The 11807-nt window shown below is 43.8% G+C and overlaps 1 protein-coding gene and 1 long non-coding RNA gene across 4 annotated transcripts in view; one reads left to right on the top strand and one right to left on the bottom strand.

Annotated features, from left to right (window-relative positions):
* FBLN1 (fibulin 1) overlaps positions 1-11807 on the top strand; it is a 129408-nt gene that overhangs the window by 41138 nt on the left and 76463 nt on the right. For all 3 annotated transcript variants that reach the window (XM_019544288.1, XM_019544290.1, XM_019544289.1), the window contains 4 exons: positions 4546-4717; positions 6947-7006; positions 10657-10758; positions 11274-11411. In XM_019544288.1, the coding sequence (XP_019399833.1) occupies positions 4546-4717; positions 6947-7006; positions 10657-10758; positions 11274-11411 (472 nt within the window). The remainder of the gene's footprint in view (positions 1-4545; positions 4718-6946; positions 7007-10656; positions 10759-11273; positions 11412-11807) is intronic.
* The window catches only part of LOC109316329, an 18646-nt gene that overhangs the window by 3412 nt on the left and 3427 nt on the right, over positions 1-11807 (bottom strand). The gene's annotated exons all lie outside the window — the stretch shown is intronic.

Raw genomic sequence — 11807 nt, 5'->3', positions numbered from 1 at the left:
GGCAGTGCTAGAGTGAGCCCTTGGTTGGAGGGAAACTAAGCTGAGTGAAGGGGTGTGGCAAGGCCTGGGCAGGCTTGACTGTGATTGGGGAGGGGTATAAACCCCCACCCTTGCCTGCAGGGACCCCAGCCCTGCTATCCCCGCTCACTCACTGGCTGGTGGCAGGAGTAGGGGTGGGGCCAGACCCTGGTATCCTGAGGAGAAACAGGGTTTAATCCCTCCATTGCAGGGAGGCGGCGGTGTGGACACCAACAGCTCTGCTCTTGCACCTGGGGCCATGCACCCATGACCGCAGGTGCCAGCCGCCAGTAGCCTGAGAGGAAGAGGAGGTTTAGTCCCCACTTGGGGCACCAACATGCCCTGGGCCAAGTCCCTCCCAAGAGCAGCCAGCAGGTGCAGGGAGTGGGGATGTGACCTGGGTCTGAGGAAGTGGGGGAGATCAACTCACCACTACATCCCACTGCAGTAGTGAGGCCTGGGTTGGGGAAGCCATAGGGGGCAGGGGGCAGTGCCTGCCATCTCCTGCCTCCAGTTCCACATGCCGTTGTTTGCAGGTGGGCTGGAGCTTGGCTTCCCTCCCCATGCCTCTCCTGGTGGCAGCGGTGGAGTGAACTATTGTGGCAGGCAGAGATGAGGCACTTGTCACCTGCTGCTTGCTTGCAGCAGCACCAGCCACTTGGGGCAGGCTGCTGCAGGACAGTTGCTGCCTATGCCCCTGGGCCATGGGGCCAGGCTGTGACAGTCCATTGCCTCCCCCTGCTGCTGCCCACATGCATGGCCTGCAGCAGCCTGCGCCAAGCACCCAGAGCTGTCATGAGCAGATGGCAGGTGACAGGTGCCTGATCTCTGTTCAGTTCCTGGCTTTGGACCCCAGCAAGGCTGTGCCCGGCACAGAGGGTGTGAAGTCCACAGCAGGGACAAATCCCACCCCCTCACTCCCTCATCAGCTGGTCCACTGAGCAGTTGCCATGGCTGGGTGACTGGGCCAGCTCCCTGCTCAGGCAGGGGAATAATGCCCCCAACACAGGCTTCCCTGCAGCTGGGAGAGAGTGGCAGGGAAATGGCCCCCCCCCCCCCCCCACTCCATCCTCAGCCAGCCTGCCAGTTGGGAAGGGGACATGGCCAGGTGATCACCTTAGCTTCTGGCTCAGGTTCATAGATTCATAGATTGTAAGGGACTGGAAGGGGACTCACAAGATCATCAGGTCCAGCCCACCTGCACTAGGCAGGTGGGGACTGTGGGCTTCCCTGCCGCTTAGAGCTGAGTGGATCACCCCGTGACATCTTCTCCCTGGCTGGCAGTCTAGCTGAGAAGGGAATAGGAGGAAAAACAGCAGCCTCTGCCCCATCCCTCTCCTACCCCCATTGCAGACCCCTGCTGCTTGCCAGGAACAGCAGAGAAGGCATGGCCACTGAAACTGGCTTGGGGGGATCAGAGCATCGGGGCTGCCTGGAGCCTCCTAGGCAGAGGTGCAGCCCGGCACCTTGTCCCTGCCCCTGCCCCTGCCGGGGATCTGGGTCCTCCCTGAGATCCCTGGGGGTATTGGGTGAGTCCTCTTCCCTGCATGGCCAGCGCCCCCACTGCCTATCAGCCCTGCCTGGCACAGCCTCGGTGGCTCCCAGCCTGCTTCGCCCACCAGGCTGTGGCAGGGCTGCAGTGCAGCTGACACTGGAAGAGCGAGGGGGTCTCACATCCTGGGCTACAGCTCTCCTGTCCCAGACTGTCTTGCAGTGCAGGACTCCCCGGTGAGTGCAGTCTGCAGCCTGGCAGGTCCTGTGGTGAAGCTGAGGAGCTGTGGGGGGAGAGGAGGGGAATGCCCCCCTGTGCCTGGTGGGGCAGGGGGAAGCTGGCAGTAGGGGTTTTATCCCCTTCCCCCAGCTGGGAGCTGGGTTGATTCGCTGCCAGAGGAGGGGGTGAGGCAGGGGAATCCACCCCACGCCTGGCTACTGAGGATGGAAAAGTCCCTGCTGGCTGTTAGGGGTGGGGCCAGCCCTGCTCCATTGCAGCAGAGAGCACAGCCCATGCTGAAAAGCATGATGAGATGCTGGGGGACTCCAGTTTAACTGAAATCAGGAAGGGGTCAGGGACAGAAGTTCCATAAACAGGTTTGACGCAAATCAGTTAAGTCTGATACTACATTCAGCCAGGTTTATCTTAAACTAGTTTCGCCCATTTTGAAACTGGATCTATGTGAATTGAATTTCTGTTCTGTTACAGGCTTAAACTGGTTCCTGACCCCTTATACTGGTCACTTCTGTCTTTAGCCAGGAAGTTGACCCTAAAATCCAATAATAGGGGCACTTATATACTCTGAGGGGGTAATAAAATTGTTCCTACTTTTTGTTAGACAATTCAGGTTTGGTCTTAAAATGGTCTTTTGTCAGCCTCTAGATGAAAAGAGAATTCTGGCCTGTGTGCGCTAGAAGCTTTAGATTTTTCTGAAGACACAGTTCAAACAGCATGCCAGCAAAACTGAGAGATTGTCCACCATTGTAAGAAAGACAGGTTTAATAACCCTTGTGGGGGAAGACTATCTAATGAGAACTCTGGCAGCATCCTACTGGAACAGTATGTTAGATGGCAGAGTAGTATAAGAGATGAGTTGAGTTTGAAAATACTTTGTGTAAACCAGTGGGAGTATTCAGAGAGAATAACATCATGATTTGGCAAGGTGACAGCTACATTTGCTAGCTTAAGCAAGACTTGATTATGGAAAACATATAACCTAAAGACCAAACTATGTACCTCTTTCAATCCCTTTTAATCTACAGATGTGAAAGCTGGAAATTCACAAGAAGTATAGGCACGTCTAAACATTTTTTAAAGTAAATTCATGGGGTAAATGCTATGTATTAAAATTAAGTGAATTCAGAGCAAATGTCAGTATTCGTCACAGATCTTCTCAACCTCTACTTATAAAGTTACCTACAAGATGAAAATATAGTGGGCTGTATTAAAATGAAAGAGTCTCTACATCAAACAGTACGTTGAGAGGGAAATCTTTTGGGACTTAACTCACAGACAAGCAAAGGGAGGACCTGTGTAGGCAGAGGTGGTGAAGTTTATTCCTGCAGTGATGTGGGAAGGACTTGGATTCAGATTCATGTAAAATGTGAAGTATAAAGTCAGACAAGGTTCTTTTGGGTAAATCCCATATCTTTTATTAGACCAACTCAAATAGTTGGAAAAATTCTTCTTTGCAAGCTTTCAGGTACAAATACCCATGGTCAGGCTGAGGAAGCGCCTGCAGTTGGTCTGTGCTCTTCCTGGATGGAATTCATCCATCCTGCAGGTGCTTCCTCAGCCTGACAAAGGGCATTTGTACCTGAAAGCTTGCAAAGAATAATTTTTCCAATGATTTGAGCTGGTCTAATAAAAGATATGGGATTTACCCAAAATAACCTTTTCTGCCTATGACCTTAGACCAACACAGCTACAACCTATACCCAAGCACTAAGTCAGATATATAGCTTGCTGTTCTAAAGATTGCAGGATAAAACAAGACTGAGGGGAAAACAAAGAGAAGGTTTATTATTTTATCCTTCAGAACAGTAAAAACAGAACATATGTATGCAACCATTTATATAAGCAAGTTGAGAAGGGAGCAGCTGGGAGACATTTACTACTTTTCATGTTTTTGGATGGAAATGTCTTCTTGAAATGACACAAGAGGTTTAGTTTGTTAACTTCCACAATGAGTAGCTATTTCATGTTTCAGCTGCTTTTATTTTAGTGGTGCAGGCTACTCTCTTTGAGCCAAAATACAACTAGAAAAGTAATTTAAAAGGAATAAGCCCTTAAATCTACCTTCTACATCACAGCAGACATTGGTTGCCATGAATCAAATTACACCCTTCATTTCTCGCAGCAGGGGAGAGAGAAAACTGAGCAAGCCAGCAATGTGCTCTCAATTCAGAATAGAATCAGAATAGTAGTTTGTTTTAAATCAGCCTTGCTTTTCCTTTTTCAGTCCTGCACTGAATTTTTAGGCTCAGTTTTGCCAATGCAAACCATTGTGCCCAGAATAAGAAACAAAAAGATCTGTTTTTCATTAATGGATACCATTTCAGGATCAGGCTGTAAGGATGTAATGCTATTACTTGATGTGGAGGGGTGTAGTCCAGTGATCACACCTTCCTTTTATGGTCTGTTAACTTTGATATCATGCAGGTACTTTTGTGTGAAGATTTTTTGGGAAGCTGAGAGAGTTGAGGAAGAGGGGTGGGAGGGTATGAAGTTTATTCACTGCCCAGGATTCATGAGAGTTGAATCCAGAGCATAGCTTTGGTCAGTATATTCTGTTTAAGGACTAGATCTAAAGCTCATTGGATAAGTGCAACTGGACCCATAAGAGTAAAAATGTTCTGAGACCCAATTACCCTGTAATTAAGGATCTCAGGACTTTTGAGAATCAGGGGCAAAAGATGTTCAGTTTTCTATAAATGAACTGGGTGAAATCCTAGCCATACTGCAATCAATTGCAAAATCCTTCTTGACTTTGGCACTGCAGGATTTTACCCACTATTTGTCTTTTGTTTTGACAGAAATGCTGTTTCTGTTGCTTGCTGGGAAAGAGTGCCCAACTTCAAAGAAAGAACTGTGACTTGAACCTAAGGATAGGACAACAGTGTAGGAAAATTTTCAGCGACTGCTGTGCTAAAGGTCAAGGAAGCACTGACATGTCTGTTAGTGATGATGTTCCAAAGAAGAACCAAGGTATACCGTGCTGTGAAACAAATTGTCTGGGACAGCAGAGCAGCACTCCATGACCTCATTGGGTGTAAGGAAGGGAGGAATGCTTGTCCTTTGAATGATTTAAGTAGCAGCTGTAGTATTGTGCTCTCCTTTGAGTGACTGTCCATGTACCCAATGGCGTATGTGCACCTGAACTCAGAGTCCTTTGCCACCAATAGCAATGGCAAGCAGATTCACCACCAATATCTATACAACACACAAGAATGTGCTCCTGCTCTGAAGGGCATAAAAGGATAGGGCATACCAACTGTGTTCAGTTCCTGTCGTTACTCTTAGGCTTTGAGATATAAAAACTGTCCCTCTGCTCTTTGTTAGCAATCCTTACCATAGCAACTGAATATAGTGAGTTTATTGCTAATAGTTTTTGGCTACTGACAAATTACTGTTTTTTCTTTGAACTGGAATGGTCTTCTCTAGGTCCCTGGACATCAAGTATTGCTTCTTGGATAAGGAATTGTGCCTGTAAATTTGAAATATTTTTATTGATCAGGGAGAGAGGAGGGATACAGGCTGCAGGAGGAACTGCACATCTCTGGCATGCTGTTCATTTTCAAGACTAGAAAAGACAGGAAGTCCAGACAGTAGATCCATGAAACCAGCATCTGACCTGGGATCTTTGGACTCATCTACAAACCTTAGATGTAGAAAACACGCTTTTCTGACCTGAACTGGATGAAACTGTCCAGATCTTCATGCAAACTATTTTTTCCCTTGCAGAGAGAATGAAAGACAAAGCCACATCAAAACAGAGCCTATCACATTGGATATTCAACTGTGTTGGAATATATGATAGGTGGCTGGGTGGAATCTATCCCACCGCTCTCAGAGCTCACTTTGTTAGAATTCTGGCAGCCTGAGTAGCATTGCTAAAGAATCTGCTTGCCATTGCTATATGGAAAGCAGCTACCCAGGGATGGGTCAGGTCACACAGTCACAACACATTGCTCTAATTCAAAAGCCACCATCTGGAACACTACATATTATTTGGTTCTATTCTAGTCATGACTAAGTACAGATCACTATGATGTATGGCTTGGGTTACTGTTGTTGGAATGGGCATGCTGATGATCACTTGAAGAAGAATAAGTTACTTTATGATGACTGCAGCTCTTTATGATGTGTTTGTTGCCTATGCATATGTTCCATGACATGCTGTCTATTCACTCTACCTCAGAGCCCTTTACTTAAGAAGCATCTGAGTGGTGATGCACAATCTGATCTTTTAGTGTGAAATATAAAAACTCTCAGGGCATATGAGCTGTGCAACACTGCTGGCCAAAAGCCTGTGAGCTGGGTGTACCTAGGATTCACGCATGCCACTGGTGGAATGTGTATGGAAAATGAAGAACTCTAATTAATGTTAGAGGTGCACCAATACATCGGTCCGATATTGGATCAGCACTGATATAAAGAAAATTGTGCCCTCCCAGCGTGCATGCAGTGGCAGGAGCCACGCCCACCAGATGAGCTGCAGCTCTGTCCCACACCCTACCCTGCTTTGGCCCCAGCCCCACTCCCTCCCACACTGCAGGGGCCTTGATCTGCCCCCCACCCCAACCAAAGCCTCTTGTCTCCTCCCTCCCCTTCCACCACAACAGACTTACCAGCTGGATGCAGTTTTTCAAGCTGCCGGGCTGCGTATCAGAAATCAGATCAGTATCGGCCAATATGTCTCCTTAAAAATTGGCTATCGGCCCCCAAAATCTCTATGGGCGCATCCCTAATTACAGTAAATGTGCCTTTATTTTAAATGATAAGATTTGCCTGGTCAACCTCAGGCATAGAGTGGCTTTTTAAAATAGTGTCTAAATGAACACAAATGGCTAATCTGATTTTTATGTAAAGTGCTGCAGCAGAAGTCCAGGGGAGCTGAGAATGCTTCAGAACATCTGATGAGGATCAAAGTTAAGGTTTAGTTAGAAGCCTGACTTTAGGAACTCACTTGGAAATGTTTGTTGGTATCTGTGTAATCCATGATTCCATAATATATTTTCTAGTAAATCACTCATTTTGCAAGTATTTAAAGTTTCAACCATAACAATGAAACTGCTTTTAAAATAATTTTCTTCAATATTTACTTTTGGATATTCCCAAAGGCCTGGTCCAAATCTTTGTGCAGGTACACAGTATTTTATTGTGAGAATAAAACTTTTTTTTTTTCCTCTAATGCCTGTTTCACCTTTTCATTAGTTGACATTTCAAAAGAGGAAGTAGACCAAGAAGATCCTTACCTTCATGATGGCTGCAGAGGTAAGATGCTTCAACTCCTTTTGAGTTCAGAGGCAGCTGAGATTGATCTGAGCATTCAGGAAAACTCTAGCTCCTCATAGAGGCAGGTCATTATATGACAAGAGATTTTACCCTTTGGTATGTATAAGCCAATCTGAAAATACTTGGAGAGGTTGAGACAGTGTGAGAGCCACCTTGTGGTCCCTTATAGCTAGTGGGCATTAACTGGGATGTAACCGCTTGCTTGTGGGTAGAGATTGTCAACACCGCCTTACAGAAGGATGAGGAAGCAGTAACCTACAGGTAAGTGCCTGTTAGGCTCTTACTCAAGAAGTCATTTCCTGATGTTGATGATCCTGCCGGTTTTCAAGGCTGGGAGGAAGTGATGAGACATAATGTCTTGCTTGGTTGGTTGGCTTTGAGGAAGGTCTTTTGGTCATCACTGAAAGTTGTGAAGTTTGGTGACGTTTGTACATGCACTCGAAACTTTTAGAGTTCATATATTGTAGCACCCCAAATCTGCTTTATAGAACTCAGCAGGTGTCTTAAAAGTTGCTCATGCTTCTCTAAGGCAGAACATGTCCCACTGTTATACAGTTTAGCAAGGATAATTGACCACAGTAGCTAGAGCAGAAATTCAACTGTGCTGTAAAATGTTTCATATCAACTGTGTGTCATGATTGGATCCTATTGAAAAGGATTTTTGTTACCTCCTGTCTTCTGTTTTTTGAGCTCAGATAAGAATAGATAAGTTTGTCTCTAAAAAGCAAGCCAGTGAAAAACTTCACCTAGCTACCTTAGGGCTAAAACCATGATTCTCCCTCTAGCTTTGTGTACTGAGTAGCATGAAGTTGTTCTGCCCAAAGAGTACACCAGGTTTCATTCATCTCTTGAGCCTAGGATGAAGTGATCCACACCCTTAAAAGGTGCAAATAGCTTCCTCCTTCAGTGCTAGCTCAGGTGGGTTCATCACCTTTTGTATCCACTCCCTGCTTGCCTAAAGAGAGGTAGATAGCAGCTTTCAGACCAGGGGTGGGCAAAATGCGGCCTGCGGACCAGATGCGGCCCGCCAGCATCTGGTCTGCAGGGCCCCTAAAATCTTAGAAAATTAATATTTATCTTCCCCTGGCTGCCTATCATGCGGCCCTCGATGGCTTGCCAAAACTCAGCAAGCAGCCCTCCACCCAAAAGAATTGCCCGTCCCTGCTTTAGATACTTCCTGTTATTATAGTACTAGTGAAGTGAATAGCCCCAGCAGGGAAGTAATCAGTTCTTATCTCTGTGAGTTCTTACCTCTGTGTGCTCCCCCCCCCCCCCATGGGCTTGTAGAGCAACAGATGTATTTGCTCCTAGGAAGTAGAAAATGTTACTAAGCTGCCTGTTTGACTTCATTTTACCTGTCTTGGGCCATTCTTATCTTTCTAACACATTAACTTTTTTTTTTAAAGTAAAGGGCCAGATCATCTGCTGATATCCATCCACATAGACCTGATTCTAAAAATATTGAATAGGATCTTCCAAATTCCACTGGCCTTTTTGAAAAGTTAATTCTCTAATCTTAATGGTTGATAGTGTTGGCATGGATCTGGAGCAGCAATCTAGTCAGCTTGGTTGTGCACAGGATAAAAACTGATTCCAGAAGATAACAAACTTGACTTTTCATTTGGAAGTGTCTGGAGATATTAGTGTGCTGAACAGTCATTCCATAGTCTTTAGAGCTTGGGGATTGGTTTTGAAATAACATTACTAATTTGTGTTTTATCTGCAACATCTAAATTAAGATTGGAAAAAGAAAGAAAAAAAGGTTAAATAATTTTATGCCTTGGTTTTTGTGACAAAATGCAGTCTCTTGGAAGGAATGTTTGATTTGGATAATGTTCTGCTTAGTATTTTAATTTACTGGTTTTCAAATGTGATTTACATAACTGTGAGCTTAAGGCATCAATGATTTACTGTTCTTCACAAACAATTTGGAATCCATTTAGGGTAGAATAATGTTTGAGTTATAGACTGATATTGCAGTATAACTTTTCATCCTGCCATGCGAGATGTACTCCTTCACAGGGTTTGTGTGCATCCTACAGTGACACTTACATAACTTATTTGAAAATACAGCCATTTCAAAGTTCAGGGCATCTACATCCTATCACAGGTGACTGTAGATATCCTAGCAGTTGAGGAATGAATTACTATGCTCCCTGTTGTGCAGATATTACCCTCCCTAGAGGCTAGAGACAGAAAACACCTATTTAGGTCATTGGGTGTGTCATTCTGCCAAGGCTAAAGCTGTTTTTCCTTCTTGTCTTTGGTTCCTTACCATAGTACATGTCAAAAGTACGTTACATGCTTCCCTAATGTTACCTCTCTATGTAATCAATTACTTTAATTGCCACTTAGGTATTCTTCCATGACTAAGAAGAGGTGGAGTAGTCTGTCCAGTTACAAATAGAAGCTGTTTTCCAACCCACGTTTTCTGATGAGACCCATGTAATAGAAAAATTTGAGAGCCTTTGTCCTAAAGCTTAATTTATTTTGTTTTTTCCAAGTGAAAGGGTTTCCTTTATTTCTTTTCAGAGGCAGTTTCCATCTGAGAGGGTCTCTACATTATGCTTTTTGCCAAAATAATTGTACTTAATGCTTCTTCCAGAGGGGCTGTTAGCATAGATGGAGCGCTGGGTACCTATCTGTTTTAACTATGAGGCCGCATGTACTTCTAACAGACATTGCCCTTGCCACTTCTGTAACATCAAATATCATTCCATGTGGTACCATGGGCCAGTTCCTCATTAGGAATTGTTCCAGGTCCTGAAATGGTTTTCTTTAAGCTACCAAGCTGTATGAGGTATCAAAAGTTGTCCTATTTCCAAATAGTGTGGTTTTTATAATGGCTTCCTCCTGGTGCTTCCCAATGAAGATGGGACTTTAATGTCCCGTAGAGGTCTCTCATCTAAATATTTAAACACAATATTTACATATACCTAAAAATATTTATGCGGATAAAAAGATTCCAAAACCTTATCACAAATAACTGGCATACAATAATCCACTATCACCATCAAAACACAAGGTATTTTTGTGATATCTAACTTATTTTGGAACCAAATCAAAAGAAAAAAAAAGATGGCCTCAATAGTGATGGTAGGAGTTAAGGGAAGATGCAAAAAGGGAGGACAAGGAAGCAAATTTATTGCCATCCTGACTTCTGTATTTATACTAGAATTAGAACTTGATTACTTTTTTCTTTTTATAATAATAAAGGTATACCAAAGCTAATGTAAATGCTTCATTTACATGTTATGAGCTGTCTTGATCTTCTTAGGATGCAGTAAAAAAGTTACCATTTTCTAAAGTTACTCCAAGAGGTATGTCAGCTAACCAGCTTCTTCCTGAACTTTAAAGCAGGAAATGCGTGTGGTGATGGTGTGTTTAAATGTTTTTTTCCCTTCTTTGTAATGCTTTCATGAAATAAAATGGATGTGACCATTTCTCTCAGTATTTGCTCATATTTCCCTCTTCAATTCATGCATTCTTCTAAAATAATGGTAAAATATCCTGGATTTTGGCTAGGCATTGGTAATTAAGCAGTTGACATCCTTCCAGTTTTGTGTGGTGAACTTCCTACTGATACCAGATTTTCCACTCTTGTTCTCAAAAATCACATTTGCTTTTAGGTGCTGGTCCCTGTTCCCAGCAGTGCAGGGATACGGGAGCTAGTTTTATTTGCTCCTGCTTTGTTGGATACCAACTTCAGTCTGATGGTGTCACTTGTGAAGGTAAAGGAAACAAAACTGCTTTCTTCTTTTTTTGGGAGGGAAGGTGGGGAAAAAGGGGTGAGACAGACCAAGACAGAACATACTTGTGCTGGGAAGGGAAGGAGCCAGGGGGCAATGAGAAGCTGATTTAGGCAGGGTGGGGTAACATGGGGACAACAGAAGTAATAAAGTGGTAAGAGAGCAGATGGAGGGCTGGAAGGCAGGAGAAATCAAGTTTGTTGTAGGTGGGAAAGTAGCAATATAAGCATCCATTTTCTTTTGTAGTAGTAGTAGACAGATGTTTGTATAAAATATAGAATCTCATAGTAGCTCATTTGCTGTTTGCGGACACAGAGAGGAGCTAAAAATTTGAGGCAGATGTGAGTGCTTACCTCTTTAGTGGGGGAGAAAGAGTCTACAGGACAACTTGCCTCCAGATATTTAAGGAACAGCACTGACTCTTGACCCTGTTTCTTCCCAGTGATTTCAAGCCTTTTGTACTGGCTGTTTAATCTTTTCTACTCTGGTTATTTTAGATGTTAATGAGTGTATCACTGGGGCACACAGCTGTGGGATTGGACAAACTTGCATCAATACCCTGGGATCCTTCCGCTGTCAGCGTGACACAAGTTGTGGAACTGGTTATGAACTGACTGATGAAAGTCTCTGCAAAGGTATGTCATAGACTGTGAGCCTGGGTCAGATCATGAAACTGACCTTTACCAGAACAGAATCCTAAATAATTCATTGCACCTAAATAATTCTGCGAGCAGAAGTTGCTAGTTTACCAGCAGCCTAAACTATTAAAACAAAACAAACACAAACCCCACAATCCCTTCTCCTGCCTTCTTCCTTCCCAAAATAACCCAAATTTTAGAGTCAGTAATTTTGTAATTATTTCTTAAAACATAATTTTTTCAAGACTTCATATCAGTTTTTATGGTTTTTAATTTTTGTGGCTTTTATTGTGGTTATTTCTCAAGAACTTTCCATACTGTTTTTTTTTTTTTTTTTTGAAAGTCTTGTGACTTTTTAACCTTATTTTTGCTTCATGTAGGACTGCTTAATTA

Source organism: Crocodylus porosus, unplaced genomic scaffold (assembly GCF_001723895.1).
Source record: "Crocodylus porosus isolate Cpor-Errol unplaced genomic scaffold, CroPor_comp1, whole genome shotgun sequence".
NCBI lineage: Eukaryota > Metazoa > Chordata > Crocodylia > Crocodylidae > Crocodylus > Crocodylus porosus.
Note: the sequence above shows the minus strand (reverse complement) of the source record. Positions and strands in the feature narration are given on the sequence as shown.